General features: G+C 43.1%; 1 protein-coding gene across 1 annotated transcript in view; it reads right to left on the bottom strand.

The window, feature by feature from the left end:
* The window catches only part of MARCHF1 (membrane associated ring-CH-type finger 1), a 131,740-nt gene that overhangs the window by 5,048 nt on the left and 105,172 nt on the right, over positions 1–21,520 (bottom strand). Inside the window, exon 3 of the mRNA XM_040237354.1 lies at positions 8,390–8,537. Within this exon, the coding sequence (XP_040093288.1) occupies positions 8,390–8,537 (148 nt within the window). The remainder of the gene's footprint in view (positions 1–8,389; positions 8,538–21,520) is intronic.

The following is a 21,520-nucleotide window of genomic DNA, read 5'->3' as shown; positions in this document are numbered from 1 at the left end:
CCCATCTGCATTACCTTTAAAATAAAAAAAAAAAAAAAAAAGAGAGACACAGAAGCTGCTACATCTCACCAGAAAGAAAAAATTCCTGGGTACAGACATGCATAATATTTAGGGTTTCAGTCATTTGTTTTATCCATCTTATATTTTGTAACCGAGAACCATCTCTTTCTTAGGCACCAATGTTTTCTCTTAATTTCCATCATCATAACTAGAAATGGACTTTCTTTCACAAAGAGTTTGCTGTAACAGTATTTAGGCCATGCATGATTATAAGTGTGTAATAAATGATGGTCAGGAGACCACATCTTGCCAACATTAGAATGGTGTGGAGGATATATCTGTCTTCAATCATGTGAGAGGCTGTCAAATAGAAGGGTGGTTGGAAACCACAGTATAGGGGATCAGACTTCATTTACCTATAACAGTGAGTAGTTATAGGAAGCATCCTGCATATACTAATGACATATACTTTCAAAAGAGACACTGTGCCTTGTTTGCCTCACGCTGACGGGTTTGCCTTATTCTTCACTCATGTCTGTGCCAGGAGAACAGAGTCTGGGCACCAGCAGCTCCCAGCTGGGCAGGGGAGGGTGTAATTGTGTTCCCTGGGCCACCGGGCAGTGTCTGGAGATGATTGTTCGACCTGGTAACACTTGAGCAGGTGCTACTGACTTAGTCGAGGTCTGTAATGCTGCTCTGTCAACAGCCTGCAATGTGTAGTAGCACAGCAAGTATACCTAGTCCAAAATGCCAGTGCTGCTGAGGTTGGGAAGCTCTGTTATAGAAGATGATCACTTAAGCTGCTTTATTTGGAAAATTGCAGGGAAGATTCAGTATACAAATTAAACATCTTGGAGTTCTTTAAGTTTAGAAGGATTTTTGCTCTCAGCTGTTCCATTAAGCAGTAGTCTCCTTGTTTAGAAAAATTTTAACCACAGGCAAGCTGGAGATGAAGTGTGCTTTGTCTTATTTTTAGGGAAATCCCCGTGCATGACATCTCACTTTCCCTCTGATTTCTGTTCACACTGAAAGTTAAAACTGCTTGGATATTTTCCCCTCTGAGCCTCTGACCATGATAATTCTTTTCTCAGGATTTTGTTTCTCCATTTCTGTGTGTCTACCTGTCCCACAAACCTGAATGGGAAATCATTTCCACCCAGAAATAGATGTGCTCACTCTTTCATGTTATTTCTTACACGTGTGGCCTGAGTCACTCTGACGTGAGTTATTCTCTGCGATGCCATCATCTTGACATGTGCAAGATCTGCGTCTTCTTGGTCCATGTTTTTCACACTGCCTTGCTTAGTAGGCATTTCAAGGATGAATGAACATTTTAATGATCAAAGTTCAGACTTTGACAGCTGTGCCTCAATCTTTCCCCAGAAGTGACAGCCTTTCTTCCCTTGCAAGTGAAGCTGCGCCAGTGATGGACAGGCTGAAAAAGACTCCATTCTTGCCCCACCTCTCCTCCCAGACCCAGTGGCCAGAGTCCATGACGTGCCTGAGAGTCGAGGTCAAGAGTGACCAGCTGCCAGACTTTGGAGACCCTGACCCTGGTACTTTTCTTTTACAAGGTATCTCTAAAACCATTTCCTCTGCTCAGGTCATTCTTCCTTTTTACTTTCCTGGGGAGTCAAAGCTCCCATGATTGCTGTTTCCCCACCCCAGAGCCAAAGCCATTTGAATGCAAACCCATTGTCCAGATTGCCGTCTTCTTTCAGAGACAGCTGATTTTTCTCTTTGCCTTTGACTAAGTGGGCAGGATTTTTGTTTCCTTTAGAAATTATTGATATTATTGAGCAATTGTAGGATTTTACCTTGGAAAACTCATGATAAGGATATCTTAAGAGAAGATGCCAAAATGGGGCTAAGTGGATTTTTTGATGTTGTTTTCATTGGTGAGATGCATTTGCTTCTTTTTATTGAGAGGCAGCACACTGTCTTCCCATTCAGTTGTGTTGGACTAGTCAGTTCTATGTTGTTTTCCATGAAGAGGAAATTATACAGTAAGGAAGGGTGGAGATGAAGGGAAGCTCAGAGTGGACTCCTTGTGTAACCCAAAGAATACTTTGAAGCTGGAGCATGTACTCAAAATTGTCAAGAGCATAAAGTTGACCCTAGTTGCCAGTTCAGAAGAAGAATTTGGAAAATCCAGCTTCAGACAATGCAACCATCTCTTCTTTACTCTGAAGTTCAAGGATTTATGATTTATCTCTACTTCTGCCTTTGTGCTTGAGATCTTTCTTCAGGATTTTCTGGAGACTTAGAAATCAACTCTCTGCCCATCTTGACCTCTTAAGTAGTGATAGGAGCTGATGCCTGGAAATTCTTGAGCAAGAATTAGAGGAGCAGATATTCTGTGAACCATCATTTTCTAAGTAAATGGGAATCTTGCCCTTCAGATACCTTCAATCAGTTCATTCACTTTCCATACCATCATGTCAGTCCTACAAGAATGGCCAATAAATTCTCAAGTCATACAATACACACTTGTCATAATAACTTCTTCCACCATTTTGATAATTGCATGTGTGTGATATGATACTTGAAGGCTGCAACAACATCCACGCCATCCCAAAACAATAGACGTGCCAGTAGGTTTTCCAGGAAAGGCTTTAGATTTGTCCTGTGGTATGGCATTGAAGACTTCACAAATTAGACTTAGATGAACCAAAATGCTGCATTCCATCTGCCTGAAAGTGCAGTGCTACCAGAACCATAGAAATCAGTACACAGTTTTGTAAAGAAACTGGTATTTGAAGAGCAAGTAAAAGCCCTTCAGACAAAGAGTACATTGACCCTTCAGCTCATCATATGCTCTGTATCTAAGGTGAGATTTTTCTAGCAAGCCAGAGAGGGAAACTAGGAGGTCCAGGTAAAAGTAACTGTATTTACAGAGCTTGAACAAAGGAGTAAACATGATGGAAGAGTAAAATCTGTAAAATTTTCTTTTCTTTTTTTTTTTTTTTGCATAAAAAAATTGCCCAGATCTTCCTTACTGCATCTTCCATTGAGGCAGGATCAGAAGACAGGTTGGGTTGAAGGAGATTTACCCTCAGGAACCTAAGACTAGAGTTTTTCCACCCACAGGATCACTGCCACTGACTGTCTCTTTCATCTCCTTTACAGTCACTATTTCCTTATTTTCACTCTCAGAAGACCCCCTTTTCCTGGCTAACAGCCAGATTCCAAATGACTCATACTCATTCAATTTCTTTATAAATCAGACCTTACTAAGATTTCCTTTATTATGGTTAATGGCTTCACAAAGGGTGTTTCCTTCAAGAATGAAGGGATTTTGCACAGGGAAATAGCCCATTTCACATATTTACAGTCTTCTCCTTAACTAGTTTTAATGGTAATATTAACTGTGAGTAAACATGGATGATACATGTGCAGTATTTGTATAAACACTTTGTTTCAATTTATCTGATGCAAGGTCAAGCTCGTTATGTTTTTGAGAAACAAATCCTAGAAAGAAACATTGGAGGATATTCAGTCCAACTTAGTCAACAAATGAGAAAAAGTAAGCTTTAAAGTGATTCTTTTATTCACGATAACTAGTGCATGACCAAGCCAGAACTAGACTGTGGGGGGCCTTCCAATCATTAGCCAAAGTAGGCGTTTACCACTGTTGAGGTCATTAACAAAACAGCATGTATAGTTATGTTAAAAAGGAATGTTTAAACAACAGTGCTGAAAAGGAAAATATTATATGGATGTCAGGGAAGTGATTTTTAAGATGCTCAAAGCAGATGTTAACAGCCAGCAGGGAGGGAGGTGCAGTCCAACCCTCGATGTTCATGGAGGCTTGTGAGGGAGTCAGATGTAAACAAAATCAATTTGCTACACAACTCCCTCATTTCTATGCATTTAAATGGTCCTGGAGCAGCCTTAACTCTGCACCTACAGTCTCTTTCATAGATAACATGAATTGCTTCATTTTCTTGGCCTTATTTTTGTGATTTGTTTTCAGCACACAGATAGTACCCTGAAGCATTCTTCTAGAATACGTAAAGATAAAGCAGGGGGAGTAACTGTTCCCCCAAATTAGAGTTGACAACATGGATAATTTAGGATGTTAAAGTTTCAAGTACCATGTGTTTTTGTTTTTGCCTTTTTCATCACAGGAAATAGAGAGGAATCTGGAGCATGATGCATACTTAAGCTAAAAGGACAGTCACTCAATATACAAAGGACTTTTTCCTGACAGTCTTGTTATTACAGCTCAGAAGATGTTGCTGTTTTATATTCAACTTCCATTCTGGTTAAAGAAGGGCAATTTGTTCTTCTTCAAAGGTTTTTGAAGGTTTGCAAGATGGATTTTAAATATTTTTACTTTTAAATTATGCAGTTTTTTTTCCCCAAAACTTTAAAAGCCAGTTCAGGATCAGTTCTCACAGTTCCAATGCCAAAGGAAGATTAATAACAACTCACAAAGATGTCTACACCACCTGATAATGTGTACTTTGGGAAGTCAGGTTTTACATACAGTTTGAACACAAATACAGAGAGCCTTTTACCAAAAAAAAAAAAAAAACCTTTTACAAAAGTCACCTCGGTCCCACTTGAAATTACTGTCCCTCTAGCCAGTGACTCTGTAGGAATAACTACGGAGTCTGGTTTATGATAAAGATCTTGCTTCCTAATTCAAAAAGTCTGAACCCAAAGATAAAAGCTATCTCATTTTCACTTGTTTTTAAGAAACTGAAAATAATGTTTACAAGTATATGGTAGAAAACTGACCTTATATACCGTGTGTGTAAATATTGATAGATAGATACAGGTGTTGGAAAGCTGATCTTTGATTACCATGCATCATTTTCTGTTGGGAAATATGGCTGATAACCCTGGGTGATAGTCCACTGGAGACTGTGGTATGAAATCCTGCATCTACCCAGAACTGAGAAAGGGAAAAATATTTTGCAGAAAAAGTCTAAAGAAAAGAAAAAAGTAGAAAAGCTTGTATACAAAGAATTCACCCTCCTACATTGACTGGGTCCCTTGTTGGGCTCCAGATACAGTGCTCAGCACCTGGGATGTGCTGGTGAGCAAGACAGACATGCTGACCCAGTCAAAACTCAGACTATTAAATGAGCAATCACAACAGGGTGTGGGACGTCTCCTGGGGGCAGAGCTTCGCAGCCTGACTGCTCAAGAGGATCATGTAAGGGCTAATTAAGTGTAAACCTCTGGGAATTGAGCTCGACGCTTTGTGGTGGTGCAGACGCTGCACTGGTGTTTCGATGGGCAGCCAGGCTGGGGTGGCAGAGGATGTGCAGAAGCACGTGTTCCCCATGCTCAGAGTGTCAGCGGCACATGCCTTGCTGGGCTCCACCCTCAGAATCTCTGAGTCACAGGCCCAGGCTGGGGAGAGGCAGGAGGCTGCCTTTCCAACAAGCACTCAGGTGATGTTCATTTTGAGAGCTGCTGAGGTAGTAGAAATTATTCTATCTCAGGGAGCTGATCTGGGTTTCTGGGAGGGAGTGAAATTTAAAGTCAACTTAAGGGACAAGGAAGTATGTGATGACCCATGAGCATGAGCGTTGGTGTGCAGAGTGGACACAAAAAGCTGGGAGGGACTGTGTCCCCGAGACAGAGGAGCAGAGCAGGTCTGGGGGCAGGTCTGGGGGGGAACCAGCGTTCAGCACAGCTGGCTTCGGCCAGGCCATGGGTCAGCATAGCTCCTCGCCAGAGTCCAGGATGTGTTTTGAGAGTCATGAATAAGCAGGGACAGAATGTGGTCAGATTTATGTTTGAACTTGCTGTGATTATGTTTCTGGACATGTGTTGAAGGTGGGCAAACTAGAGAAAGTGTCGCAAGGAGCAGTTGCAGTTTTGGAGTAAAAGAGATGCTACTACACGGGTGTAGCAGTGGGGAGGGAGAGAAACAGATTTCAGAGGCCTGAGGGGCAAACTAAATAAATAGGACTTGGTGATTGCTGTAAGCTGGAAGTGAAGGGGAGGAGACGGCAATGAAAGCCGGGTTGCATTTTGTTACTGGGGGTTAGCAGTGTTATTGCCATAGTGGTCAGAGTGGGAAGTGGTGGAAAAGTTAGGAGTTTGGACACACTAGTCTGGGTGCCTGGGAGATCTTTAAATGGAGAGGTCGGGAGGCAGGCAGATGTCTGGTTGGAGATCAGGGGAAGGGCGTTACCGACATAGAAACAATATCTGGGGACAAAAGGACACCCAGGAGGACTCGAGAGGGACAAAAACAGGAGACTTGGGCCACGGGTTTCAGGGCTGAAGCCGACGGTCACATCCAACGGGAAATAAACAAACACTATCCGCTCACATGTGTCAGAAATGGGATTGAGTAAATGAGTTAAGAGAGAACTTCTGAGCAGTCTGCATGTGGATGACATGAGGGTCATCCTCCTGTTCATCTCCTTCCCCTTCCTTGTGGCTGGGGGACCCCAGGGGGAGCCCCGCAGGCTGAGACAGCGGACCCGAGCAGGGTGATCACTGGGACCCTGAGTCAGACTTCAGGCCAGCTTCGGTCCAGCTGCAGGTCTGCTCTGGCCCTCGAGGAAGCCCTCCGTCCCTGAGGCCGTAGGGGCGGCGAGGTGGTGCAGGGACAGAGCGCGCCTCTTTTCTCACATGCACACACACACACACAACTGCAAGGTCTGCAGCACGGCCAGTGCCGGCAACCACGGAGGACATGGGCTTAAACAAATTTTCTCTGAGGGGAGCGACGGGGAGAAAGGATAGTTAGGGGGGTTGGGAAAGTCACGTACACAACTGCTACATTTAAAATGGATAACCAACAAGGACTCACTGTATATCACAGGGAACTCTGTTCAGTGTTTTGTGGCACCCTGCATGGGAGGGGAGTTTGGGGGAGAATAGATACATGTATATGTATGGCTGAGTACCTTTTCTGTCCACCTGAAACTATTACAACATTGTTAATCATCTATATATCCCCAATATAGAGTTAAAAGTTAAAAGAAATGTCTGAAGCTTCCCAGGTGGCACTAGTGGTAAAGAAGCTGCCTTCCAATGCAGGAAGCATAAAAGACAAGGGCTCCATGTCTGGTTTAGGAAGGTCTCCTGGAAAAGGAAATGGAAACCCACTCCAGTATTCTTGCCTGGAGAGTCCCATGAGCAGAGGAGCCTGGTGGGTTATAGTCCCTGGGGTCACAAAGACTTGGTTACAACTGAAGTGACTTAGCACACACACAAAAATGTCTACTCTAACTTAGTAGAGATGTGATAGATATTTTAAAGTCGGTCATCTCTGAAACAATACCGCTCTAAACGACGTAGTTGAATATAAATTGTATACACATGAGTTAACACTGATGTACAAAATACTCCCCCCACAACTTGTCCTCTGACCCAGCGTGTCCCTGCCCTCCCCCTGCCCTGCCAGTTCCCTGCAGCACACACACTCTAGCTACACACCCCACCTCCTGGGGGCTCTGGGGTCCTGGTCCTTTAGATCTCAGCCCTGTTCTGATAAGAAGCAGCACCAGGAAGGGGACTCCTTCTCCCCTTTGGCCCAGACAGAGAAACACAGAAGAAGGAAACCTCTCCTTTTAAAGGTTCTTTTCCTCCTTCCTTCTTACTGCCTCTCATCTTTTTCTCTTTCACTTCTTCTTTTGAAGGAGGCACAAACTTACAGTGCTATCATCTGAACACCTTCTCCTTCCAAATTCACCCCTGGTTTTACATATGATATACATATCTCCTGCTGGAGGAGGCTGGGGACCATCCCTCACTGTTTTACCAGCTTTGATTTAGGCTACCGGCTAAAGCCAGCCAGAGCCTGTTGAGAAACAGAACTGGGTCTCTTCACAGGTGAAGATAAGCCAGTTATTTTTGCTCCTGTTTTGAATGACCTAACCATTTAAAATGTTAGACTATGCTGCAATAATTTTAAAACATGTTTCCTCAGACTTGATATCATCATTCACTATCAAACTTAGTGTGGTAAAAATTTCAAAGTGTAGTGTTAAACCACTCTATAAGATTATAGTGTGCTAATTAATGGGCTGTAACACAGCCTCTACTAACTCCCCTCTTATTCATGTGTTACAAGAAGCCATGAATAGAGTGAATTAAATCAAAGGAAAAACATTCTATTTTTACAGTTGTTTGTCTTTTCACATGGGGCAGAATCTGATCTTTATCAGCTCCTGAATAGCTTAAAGCAGTGTGTGGCATCTGTGGATTTCTCCCCCGCCAAGGTGGACTTGATAAATCTTACTTTGGTCAGTGCTTTATGGTCAGAGTGTTCATCAGTTAGGGAGCTGGAGGAGACTCAGCAGCCGGTACAGGGAGCGGCTGTGCACATGTGCTCTGGGAAACAGCTCCACTGCACATCCCTGGGTGATGTCACAGGATTCAAGCCAGAAGGAGAAAGGAGACAGACTCTTACCATTATCATTTCCCTGCTTGATCTCCTCTGCCGTCCGGTCTATCAGCACGTACAGGGACCAGACCACGCAGGTGATGGCGATGACATGGAAGGTGACAGAGCAGAAGATTTTCCTCCTTTCGCTTGTGGTCATCTGCAGTTTCTCCCACTGCAATCACAAACCAATTACACACAATTGAATCTCCAACCAGGAAATTTTGCTCCCCATTTATATCCCAGGCCTAGGTCATGAATGGAGAGAAACCATTATATAGTTGCCATTTTAGATGACACTAAAATATTCAAACAAGTCTTCACTTTTGAAAAGGTCTACAATCATAAACTATGGAGTTATAACTTAAAAAATACATAGTAAAACAAATTCAAAAATATTTTCCTATTCTCCAAATAAATAGTTCCTTGTAGTTTCCTTTTCTGTAACATGAAGGGGACAGTTGTAATATTATACAATTTTCAGAAACATTTTGGTTCAGGTTCCTACATATTACTTCTCCGGGTCGCTAGGTTATAAGCAGTCATACATAGTCTCCCCTTGGATTAGTACGTACCCTGACACAGTGTTGCATTCTCTTTTTTAAACTGGAGTATGCTTTCTTTACAATGTTGTTAGTTTCTACTGCACAAGAAAGTGCATCAGTTGTATGTACACAGAGATCGCCTCCCTCTGGGACCTCTCTCCCCTACCGCGTCTCATGCGTCTCATCGCACCCCTGTGGGTCATCACGGAGCACTGAGTTGAGCTCCCTGGGCTGCATAGCAGCTCCCCGTGCTGCATAGCAGCTCCCCACTAGCTGTTTGACACATGGTAGTGTATATGTGCCAGTTCCAATCTCCCAATCCACCCCACCCTGCCACCATGCCCACAGCTCCATCCTGTGCGTCTGGGTCTCCATTACTGCCCTGCATGTGGGCTCATCCGTACCCTTTTTCTAGATTCCACATACACCCCAATGTTCATTGTAGCACTGTTTACAATAGCCAGGACATGGAAGCAAGCTAAATGTCCACAGACAGATGAATGGATAAAGAAGATGTGGTACATCATCTATATAATGAAATATTACTCAGACATAACAAGGAATTAAATTGGGTCATTTGTAGAGACATGGACCTAGAGTCTGTTATACAAAGGGAAGTAAGTTAGAAAGAGAAAAACAAATATCATATATTAATGCATGTGAATGTTGCATTCTTAAGTGTGTAAATTTACCATTTGAATGGCTGAATTTTATCTGTGAGAGAGTCAACATCTGTCACAACTCTCCCCCTAGAAGACACATTTTATCCTCCAAGCAATGGAAGAAAGTCAGCCGGAGCCCCTTGCAGCGCAGTCTTGCTTTTCTGCTGCCACCATTGTCTCCGTCACTGTCCCTGAGGTGCACTCCTCAGAAAGTCGAGGGCCATTTCTTAGTCGGCGAGAGGGGGAGGGCTGCCACTTTTACAGCAGGAAGGAAGTCAAGGTGTATATGAGGGAACATGTTCATGATTTATTTTCAAGTACCAGGCCGTCAGATGACATTTTTACTATCAAACATTTTAATGCCTTGACAGTTACAGTATCACTTCATTACCATGTTAGGATTTGATCTTTACTTTTCTTCATATATTTCTATAGGAAAATCAAATCATTGTGCTCTTATGAGATCATGATTTTTTTTTAGCAACTCATGTTTGTTTGCATTGTTTTTTAAAAAATTGAAGTATAGTTGATTTATATTGTGTTAGTTATAAGCAAACTAATTCAGATATATATATGTATAATATTCTCTCTATATATATATTTAATATATATTCTTTTTCAGATTCTTCCCATTATAGGTTATTACAAGATATTGAGTATAGTTCCCTGTACTATACATTAAGTCCTTGTTGATTATTTATTGTACATACAGTAGTGTATATATGTTACTCCAAAACTCCTAATTTATTCTCACCTCCTCTTTCCTCTTTGGTAACTATAAAATTAATTTCTATGTCTATGAGTCTATTTCTGTTTTGTAAATAGGTTCATTTGTATCATTTTTTAGATACCACATATAAGTGATATATGGTATTTATCTTTCTCTGACTTCACTTAGTATGATAAATCTAGTTCCATTTGTGTTACTGCAAATGGCATTATTATGTTCTTTTTATGGCTGAGCAGTATTCCATGTATACGGAATATTTCCATATATATATGTATCAGTTCAGTTCATTTCAGTTGCTCAGTCGTGTCCGACTCTTTGCGACCCCATGAATCGCAGCACGCCAGGCCTCCCTGTCCATCACCATCTCCCTGAGTTCACTCAGACTCATATCCATTGAGTCAGTGATGCCATCCAGCCATCTCATCCTCTCTCGTCCCCTTCTCCTCCTGCCCCCAATCCCTCCCAGCATCAGAGTCTTTTCCAATGAGTCAACTCTTCACATGAGGTGGCCAAAGTACTTGAGCTTCAGCTTTAGCATCATTCCTTCCAAAGAAATCCCAGGGCTGATCAGTCGTCTCCAACACCACAGTTCAAAAGCATCAATTCTTCGGCGCTCAGCCTTCTTCACAGTCCAACTCTCACATCCATACATGACCACAGGAAAACCATAGCCTTGACTAGATGGACCTTAGTCAGCAAAGTAATGTCTCTGCTTTTGAATATACTGTCTAGGTTGGTCATAACTTTTCTTCCAAAGAGTAAGCGTCTTTTAATTTTATGGCTGCAATCACCATCTGCAGTGATTTTGGAGCCCCCCAAAATAAAGTCTGACACTGTTTCCACTGTTTCCCCATCTATTTCCCATGAAGTGATGGGACTGGATGCCATGATCTTTGTTTTTTGAATGTTGAGCTTTAAGCCAACTTTTTCGCTCTCCTCTTTCACTTTCATCAAGAGGCTTTTTAGCTCCTCTTCACTTTCTGCCATAAGGGTGGTGTCATCTGCATATCCGAGGTTATTGATATTTCTCCTGGCAATCTTGATTCTAGCTTGTGTTTCTTCCAGTCCAGCATTTCTCAGGATGTACTCTGCAAATATATACTATAGTATATATTTATGTCGCATCTTTATTCATCTTTCTGTTGATGGGTATTTAAGTTGTTTACATATCTTGGCTATTGCAAATAGTGCTGCTATGAAACTTTACATTTTTTATTTATTATGCTCTTGCTAAAGCAGAATCCTTAGACCTTCACAGTCCCACTCCTTGCCCAGCCCACTTCGCACGTCATAAAGCCCCATAAAGCCCTGAATCTGCCACCAGCTCTGAGACACAAGTGAGCCTCAGTCTCTCCAGGCCCAGGCGACTCATCCCCTGAGACAGAGACGGGTGGTGAGACACGATCCTCTCATTTTCCTTTATGAACAGACTAAGCCTGTGAGGGCTGGCACCATGCTAGGTGAAGCTGCTTTCCCACCTTCCTGGCAGAGGTGACATGGACTGTTTCCCATGAGTGAATTGTCAGTGGCTATCTACTGGGATGCTGAGTTTTTGCCCTCCTGACACAGGAATTGCCCTTTTCTCCTTCATTTTCTTTTCTTTGCTGCCTGGAATTCCCAATTAATGGTAGAAGGCCTAATAGTCATCTTGCAACCTTGAGGAAAACTCTTGGGAATTAGAGAGACCTCAGCCCATCAGCCACAGCTCACCTCTGGCCACCACGCATATGTGAGGGAAATAAAGACCTGTCTGAGCCACTAGTTCTCAGGGCCCTGCTCCTCACTGTCAAGTACAATTCCTGATAGAAGCAAATGAAACCTCCTGACTTCCCTTCCGGTCTGAACATCAATGCCATAGGACCACTTGTTTGTGACGCATGGACTGTAGCCCGACAGGCTCCTCTGTCCATGGGACATAGGATTTTCCAGGCAAGAACACTGGAGTGAGTTGCCATTTCCTTCTCCAGGGGAATCTTCCCAAGCCAGGGACTAAACCGAAGTCTTCTGCATCTCAGGCAGATTCTTTACAGCTCAGCCACCTGGGAAGCCCATTCCTCTCTTACTGGCCAGTTAGTCATCTCAGCATTTCCCATTCAGGGTCTGTTAGAGCCAGTTAACCTAATCTTGGATTCCTTCTCATCAAACTATATTTTCTTTATTATTCTAAGTAAGTAATGGAGAAATCTTAGTAATGAAACTAGGGGAAAACCAAATGCTTCAGTCTATCTATAGAATTTATTTTTAATTAACATCAAAATGAGAAGATTTCAGGGCTTTTAATCACTTCACATCACAGGTGTGAAAGATTGTTTTTGAAATTTCATGGTGTTATTTTATTGATTTATTGTGATATTAATCTAAATACTGTGTGATTAGGGACTAAAACGGAGAAGGCAATGGCACCCCACTCCAGTACTCTTGCCTGGAAAATCCCATGGGCGGAGGAGCCTGGTGGGCTGTAGTCCATGGGGTTGCTAGGAGTTGGACACGACTAAGCGACTTCACTTTCACTTTTCACTTTCATGCATTGGAGAAGGAAATGGCAACCCACTCCAGTGTTCTTGCCTGGAGAATCCCAGGGACGGGGGAGCCTGATGGGCTGCCGTCTATGGGGTCGCATAGAGTCGGACACGACTAAAGCGACTTAGCAGCAGCAGTAGCAGCATGGACTAAAACGTTCATTTGGCAACAGCATTTCGTGATTTAACAACTATTTCTTGGATTGCCTCAGTAATATAAAAAGATAAAAAGTGCAGGATGGTGCACAAGGGCAGCTTTATATGTTCAAATTTCCTAAATGTTTCAAGTGTTCCAGTACCTTCAGTAACAAAATATTCATAACAAATCAACCCTCCGTTGTAAAGTTGGCTTTGAGTTGGGGGTGGGGGGGAATCGCTTAAAAAGTGGGTCTTTTTTAAATCTAAAGAGCGTTTTGATGAAGTGGTTGAAACGCATTCTTCAAAACTAATCAGCCTCAGTAGAAAAATATCAGAGGGCTGACAGATATAAACCAAACTCCTTTTAGTTCTAGACAATAGTAGCTCTAAAGCTGTCACTTCCTAGTCTCAGCAGCGTTTTAAGAAGTGGAGTGTAAAAGGACCATCAAACGTTGCGATTATACTTTATAAATCCTCACAGGGACCACCCAGGAATTCGCCAGACAGCACACGACTAAACGCGGTACCACAGCGCCCTCTTCCTGACGGTCACGTCACTGCATGTGGTACCCAGCTCAAGGCATCAGCAGAAATTTAATCCATTTCATGAAATGTTCATCCACCCACATCTTTGAATTTTTTAAAGACAATGCGTTTTGCAAGATGCCACAGTGAGAAGCGGATTAAGAAGGCAAGGATAGAAATCTTATGTTAACAAACTTGTCACGAAAGGGCAAATACTAATTTATTTTTTAAGAAGCTGAAATTCAATATCAGTTCACAAAAGATTTGACAGCAAAGGGCTAATATGCACAAATGCACATAGCATCAGAGCTCCCCCTCCCAATTTAATAAGATTTGTGTGTTTATGCCCACAGATCACGTGTCTAGTGTGGGACCCACGTCCCCGCCCCACCCTGGAAGATTAAGAGACGCCCTCTCGGTGCTCAGTTTTAAGGAGACAGGTCTCTCCAGGGGGTCTCAGGGGAGCTGGAAGAAGTGACCAGAAACAGGCGGGAGGGGAGCCCGCATATTCTCTCAAGTGCCCAGGGCTCTTTTCCAGCAAATCCCTGCCCTCCTCTGTCCATGCACTTTACTTCACCTGCAAAATCAGCTGCGCAGTCTTAGCGCCTCAGACCTCGCTTCCCTTTATAGGATCCCTGGGTCTCTGGCACCTGTTTTACTGTCCTTAACCTTTGGTCCCTTATCCAGAGCCTTCAACGACAGAAAGAATTGAACAGAACTCCTTTATTCAACTTAGAAATACACAATTAGATTATTCTGAAAAGATTTCCAAATTGGAGTCTAAATTGATGCAGACACGTTTTCTGTAAAATTCTCCGTTTGTTTTAGCGAGATGAAACTGAGCATTTTCTAATTTAAGTTACTTCATTCTGTCCTAATATATAAGTTAAAACAACAACAACAACACTGCCTAATCAGAGTGTTTTTAAAAATTTTGTACCAGTGAAAAAATAAGGGCAGCTTATTTGTATGATATCAACATACATGAGATGGGTGCTACTTTACTAAGTCCTTTTTTTTTTCTTCCTTGACACAGCCCCGCTGCTTTTTTCAAGTTTCCTAAGGGCGCTAAGAGTTGGACACGACTGAGCGACTTCACTTTCACTTTTCACTTTCATGCATTGGAAAAGGCAATGGCAAACCGCTCCAGTGTTCTTGCCTGGAGAATCCCAGGGACGGGGGAGCCCCGCGGGCTGCCGTCTATGGGGTCTCACAGAGTCGGACACGACTGATGAGACGGCAGCAGCAGCAGCAGCAGGGCAATAGGAGCCAGAATTTCAGCGTCTGTGTCATGATAAAGCAAAAGCCACCACCAGAGGGCGTGGGCCCACCAAGCTCCTGGCTCCAAGGTGATTTTCCAGGGTCACCAGAGATTCCAGAGTCCCCACCAGTTGCTGGCAGGCTCTTTTCGGTCATTTCAGCAACCCAGACTAAATGCAAAGGCACAGTTTAGCTCTTTAAAAATTCCCGACCCTGCTCACCCTGTTATGGTGAAGTTTTACCACACCCGAATGAAAATGATATTTGGAACAGCAGGTTTAGTTTGTTACATTATCTACACGCCCAGTGGGCCTCCCTCCTGGCTCACTGGTGGGTAAACAATCTGCCTGCCAATGCAGGAGATGCGAGTTCAATCCCTGGGTCAGGAAGATCCCTTGGAAAGGAAATGGCAATCCCACCGACAAAGGAGCCTGGCAGACTACAGTCCATGGGGTCGCCAAAGAGTCAGATGCAACTTAGCAACCAAGCACCACCACCAACAGCACACCCGGTGTGACACATGTGCCTGACAGTCTGGGAACTTGGAGGAAGTCTGGGGCTAAAAGACTGACCAACTGGTCTAGGATAGTAGTTCTTTTTTTAAAATTTTTAGTTGTGTTTTTTTTTTTTTAATTGAAGTATAGTTGATTTATAATGTTGTGTTAATATCTGTTATATAGGAAAGTGATTCAGTTATGCACACACATATATATTCTTTTAAAAATATTCTTTTCTATTACAGTTTATCATAGACTATTGAATATGGTTCTCAGTGCTATATAGTAGGATCTTCTTCTTTATCCACGGGAGAGCGGTTTTTAAAGAGATTCTTCAGGCGCATCACCATCAGCGTGGAACCTGGTTATTGCTACATTAATCAAAGAAGGAGGCCATTTGGCTGAGGTGGTTCAGTGCCCCAGTGCGCAAGTAAACCAACCAAAATCTAAGCTTCTAAATGCCTCAAAGTTGGAAAATAGAAACTTAAGGGTGACTAATCCCAATCAGCCAGCTCGGCTTTAGCTTCTGCACTCTCTTCTGCAGCTCCTGTGGGTGGCGTCTCCTAACCACTTCGGTGTGGTGCTGCCCAATTCAAATGAAATTTTGTTCAAATGAATTCTTAAAACTTTAAATAAGCTTCAGTTTATCTTTTACTATTAGAAATGAAATATTTGCAGGTACAATATTTGTACTTCACCTGGCCTTCAGGTGATTCTGCAATTGTGGATTTCATTCTGTCTGCCCTCTAATGGAGAAGGAATAGAGGCTTATGGAAGCTTCCTGATGGGAGAGATGGACTGAGGGGGAAACTGGGTCTTGTTCTGATGGGCAGGGCCATGCTCAGTAAGTCTTTAATCCAATTTTCTGTTGATGAATGGGGCTGTGTTCTCTCCCCATTGTTTGATCTGAGACCAAAATATGGTGGAGATAATGAAGATAACAGTGACCTCCTCCAAAAGGTCCTGTGCACATACTGCTATACTCAGTGTCCCCAACCCTGCAGCAGGCCACAGGAAACCCATGCCTCTGCCAGAGACTCCTGGACACTCACAGGACACTCACAAGTCTGGGTCAGTTTTTTTGTGGGGTCACTGTTCCTTGGAGTCATTGACCTGGAAAAAGTCAGTTTCCATTCCAATCCCAAAGGGCTATGGCAAAGAATGTTCAAACTAATGCACAATTGCACTCATCTCACACACTAGCAAAGTAATGCTCAAAATTCTCGAAGCCAGGCTTCAGCAGTATGCGAACTGTGAACTTCTAGATATTCAAGCTGGATTTAGAAATGGCAGAGGAACTAGAGATCAAATTGCCAACATCCGTTGGATCATAGGCAAGAGAATTCCAGAAAAACATCTGCTTCTGCTTTATTGATTATGCCAAAGACTTTGACTGTGTAGATCACAACAAACTGTGGAAAATTCTTCAAGAGATGTGAATACCAGACCACCTGACCTGCCTCCTGAGAAATCTGTATGCAGGTCAAGAAAAAACCATTAGAACTGGAGACAGACCAACAGACTGGTTCCAAATTGGGAAAAGAGTAAGTCAAGGCTGTATTATTGTCACTCTGCTTTTTTAATTTATATGCAGAGTACCTCATGAGAAATGCTGGGCTGGATGAAGCATAAGCTGGAATCAAGATTGCTGGGAGAAATATAAATAACCTCAGATATGCAGATGACACCACCCTTATGGCAGAAAGTGAAGAACTAAAGAGCCTCTTGATGAAAGAGGAGAGTGAAAAAGTTGGCTTAAAACTCAACATTCAAAAAATGAAGATCATGGCATCCAGTCCCATCACTTCGTGGCAAATAGATGGGAACACAATGGAAACAGTGTCAGACTTTATTTTCTTGGGCTCCAAAATTACTACAGATGGTGATTGCAGCCATGAAATTAATAGAGGCTTTCTCCTTGGAAGAAAAGTTACGACCAACCTAGACAGCGTATTAAAAAGCAGAGACATTACCTTGCTGACAAAGGTCCATCTAGTCAAAGCTATGGTTTTTGAAGAGGTCATGTATGGATGTGAGAGTTGGACTATAAAGAAAGCTGAGCACCAAAGAATTTATGCTTTTGAACTGTGGTGTTGGAGAAGACTCTTGAGAGTCCCTTGGACTGCAAGGAGATCAAACCCTAAATGAAATCAATCCTGAATATTCATTGGAAGGACTGATGCTGAAGCTGAAACTCTAATACTTTGGCCACCTGATGTGAAGAACTGACTCATTGGAAAAGACCCTGATGCTAGGAAAGATTGAAGGCAGGAGAAGAAGGGGATGACAGAGGATGAGATGGCTGGATGGCATCACTGACTCAATGGACATGGGTTTAAGCAAGCTCCAGGAATCGGTGATGGACAGGGAAGTGAAGTGTGCTGCAGTCCATGGGGTCACAAAGAGTTGGACGTGACTGAGTGACTGAACTGACTGATTTTTCAGGCATGGTCCTGAGAGAGTCAATTCCTAGGTAGGTTGATAAGAAGTCCAGCATTCCTGAGAAGGAGAAAGGGGTCTGGGGCTCTCAAGGAGAAAAGGACAAACATTCTTTACTACATTACTTTGTCTTATTCAATATAACAATGTATGTTGCTCAAGGATATGTTTCTCCTTAACAAGAACCCTTTTGAGTAATCCTGTCATCTTAAAATGTATATTATGGGAGTGGGTCTGGTAAGATCTTTCTATTGTTCATCCTAATCTTGTTAATTTAAAATGTATGTTGTGGGAGTGGGTCTGAAAAAGTATATGAGGCCTTGATAAGACTAGCTAGGAGGCCATTCTCTGTCCCCCTTCTGATGTCTGTGTCAGAACTTTTCTCTGTCCCTTTTCTTACTTTAATAAAACTCTGCTATACAAAAGCTCTTGAATGATCAAACCTGGTCCCTGGTCCTGAAGCTAAATCTTCTTCTGAGGTCACGAATCTGACATCGTTCATTGTAAACTATCATCTTGGGGGCTCGTCCGGGATCCTCAGGACAAGGTAAGATCACTCAGAACTCTGGCCTCTGCTTCTTCAGTATTCACGTTTTCTGCTTTACTTTACTAACTCCACGGTGTGCTTGTGTGAATGAATGACACATCCTGTGCAAAGCACGTGAGGAGCCCTGCTCTGTGGTTTCGCAGTGCCTTGAAATGACTGAAGGAAGCCCCAAAAGGGGCGCCTTGTCGGAGCTTTATACCGACCTGCCAACGCCAAGAGATACCTAGTGTCCCTGCGAGGGGAGCAGCCAGAGACGGGCAAAGTGTGTAGACCGAACTTTCCCTTCTCGGTCAGCTTTTCCTGGTCTCTTTGACCGTTTAGTAATTTCCCGGGGAATTTCAACTACTAACCTAATCAGTCAGATCATAGACTTTCATGGGTCTTGTGATCCATGCTGTTACTGTGTACTTTTACTTAGACCCCTGTATGTAGCACTTAGCCTTGCTAGACTAGGCAAGCCTTGCTAGAAAGTTACACGAGCACGTTTGGGACTGAGGCAGAACTCTAGTTCCAGGAATGTCTCTCAGGTTAGAGGTCACTCTCTTGACTGCCTGCCTCAGGGGCCGGCGACCTGAAAGTGAGTTTTTGTCACAGCTGTGCCTCTGATCGATGTGGATAGGAGCACTGCTGGTGACCATGAGGCTTGTGAAGACACAGATCAGGAATTGTGGGATCTGGCCAGATTGGAAGTGCAATGGGCTTCTTCCTTTGGTAGCGCTAGCTCTCAGCAGACCAGAGAAGGCTCTCTGATGGCTTCTGTCTCAACTCCTTAGATATTTCTTTTGTGAAGCTGTGGAAATGAACTTGAACGACCGGCCCTAGTAGCTTGAGGGCAAAAATCACTTTCCTTGCCGGCCAACCATCCACACCTCTTTTGGTATCACATATACTGGTGTGGGGACACACAGAAGGGACATCTTGGTCGTTGTTCATCCTCTTCTGACTCACCGCTTCTACAGCAGTCAGGACTGTACTCAGGAATGTGCATGGGTACAAGAAAGACAGATGCTCCCACTGGAGGTACTAGCTTGGGAGGCATTCCAAAAAGTTACTCTGCTCCACCCCGAGTGGCATCAGAGGAAAAGGGTAAATCAAAGGTGTTGGCGGTAAGGAACTAAATCAATCTGAAGTGCCATCAGGTCTGTCCCTGGTGCATCTCCACCCCACCTCGGTGGTAGAACCGGGAGGATGAATGAGTATGGCGCCTGCACTGGTAAGGGACAGGCTGTCTGACCAGGGAAGGAAAGTTTTGGTGGAGAGTCTTTCTTCACCCCCACCTAGAGTAGGGAGGGACACTTCAGGTGGTAAAAAGCCACAGCTGTGGATGCCGCTTTTTTCTCTCTTACAGATGGGAGCTAGCAGTTCCAAAGCCACTCTTTAAAAATATATTTTATTTTATTTATTTATTTTTTTTTAAAATTTATTTATTTATTTATTTATTTTTAATTTTTACTTTACAATTCTGTATTGGTTTTGGCATAGATTGACATGAATCCACCACAGGTGTACATGCGTTCCCAAACATGAATAAAAATATATTTTAAAAAAAAAATGCTAGGACAAGTTTGATCCCCAGAGTTTAAAAAGACATTCCTGATCTTCTGTGACACAGAATGGCAACGGTATCCTTTGGAAGATGGGGAATGCTGACCTGTTGAAGGATCTCAATTATTACTGTTTTACAACTAGACTGGGTCTGTAGAAAATAAGGGAAATGGATAGAAGTGCCTTTTGAATTGTTCTTTATCTCTCTGTGAGACATGTCAGACTTATGTCCTAAGGGTACAGATATGGGTGTGAAACCTTCAGCTCCCTCCTATTCTCTAACTTTGCCTCTTTATCTGGCCGTCCCAGCTGAACAGGCTGAGATTCAGGGCACCCTTATAGGAGGGGTTGCCTCAGTCTCGGTAAAATTTCAAACAGTCCCAATTGCGGTCGAGACTATTTAAAGGATCCAAAAAGTACATAGAAGACTTTACAGGACTAAATTTACCTTATGACTTGACTTGGTGAGATGCAATATATGTCTTGGAACAGACACTGACTCCTGGCTCAAAAACTTGAGTTTTGGGGGAAGCTACTACTTTTGGAGATGAATGACCTGAACATGAGACAAGAGGAAAGAGGGAACACAAAATAGCCCTCCTTCCTACAGGGAACCAAGTGGTTCCAAGAACAGAGCCGCTTTGCTGGATGTATTCTTGAAGAACTTAAGCAAGCATACACTAAGACTTTAGACTATGCTAAGTTGGCTGATTTAGAACAGGGAGAGAAGGAAACTCCTGGTAAATTCCTAGATAGACTATGGGAGGCTCTCCACAAGTTCACTGATGTTGATCTTGAAAGTGCAGAAAGAGGAATGATCTTAAAAGATAGATTTCTCACTCAATCAGCTCCAGGTATCTGCCATAAGTTACAAAAACAAGTGTTTAGACCAAATCAGTCTTTAGAAAAAGTGTTACAGCTGGCTCAGATGGTATATTATGGTAGAGAATATAAGGAGCAAAATAAGGGGCTAAAAAGAACGAGGCAAAAGACTGAACCCTCAACAATGGCTGTTAGATCTGCTCTGAAACAACCTAAGAAAAATGCCCAGAGGAAACCAGGTGAAAAGGGATGGACTTGTTATTCCTGTGGAAAGGAGGGACATCTCAAGTGGGATTGCCTGCAGGCATCCAAGCCACCCCTGGCTCCATGTCCAGTCTGCAAAGGACCACACTGGAGAAGAGACTGCCCTCAGAGGTGTAGGCCCCTGAGGTCAGACTCTCAAGACAATCTATACTGAAGGTGCCTGAGGGTCCCGACACAAGCTCCCTTTCTAATTACACCCGAGGAAACCCGGATATTAATAACTGTGTGTGTGGGGGGGTCAATCAGTCAATTTCTTTTGGACACTGGGACAACTTTCTCTGTGCTCACCAAAGCCCCTGGCCTGCTTTCCTCCTGATCTACTACCATAATGTGACTGGATGAGCCAAACATTATTATGCCAGTCATCCTTTAAGCTGCAACTGGGACTCTGTGCTGTTTTCTCAAGAGTTTCTAATTGTGCCAGAGTCAACCTCACCCCTTCTGGGGAGGGATATAATGAGCAAGGTCTAGGACTCTGTTTTCATGAATATGGAGCCTGCTCTTTCTCTCTAATTAACTGAACAAAATGTAAATCCTAAAGTGTGGGCTGATCGAAAACCTGTGGGTTGAGCACAAAATGCTGTACCTGTCTTTATCAAGCTCAATAACCCTCACCTATTTTCACATCGAAAGCAGTATCCATTAAAGCCCGAGGTGTTAAGGAA

This window comes from Oryx dammah, unplaced genomic scaffold (assembly GCF_014754425.2).
Source record: "Oryx dammah isolate SB20612 unplaced genomic scaffold, SCBI_Odam_1.1 HiC_scaffold_3, whole genome shotgun sequence".
Classification (NCBI taxonomy): domain Eukaryota; kingdom Metazoa; phylum Chordata; class Mammalia; order Artiodactyla; family Bovidae; genus Oryx; species Oryx dammah.
The sequence above is the reverse complement of the archived record's forward strand: the minus strand, read 5'-3'. Positions and strand labels throughout refer to the sequence as shown.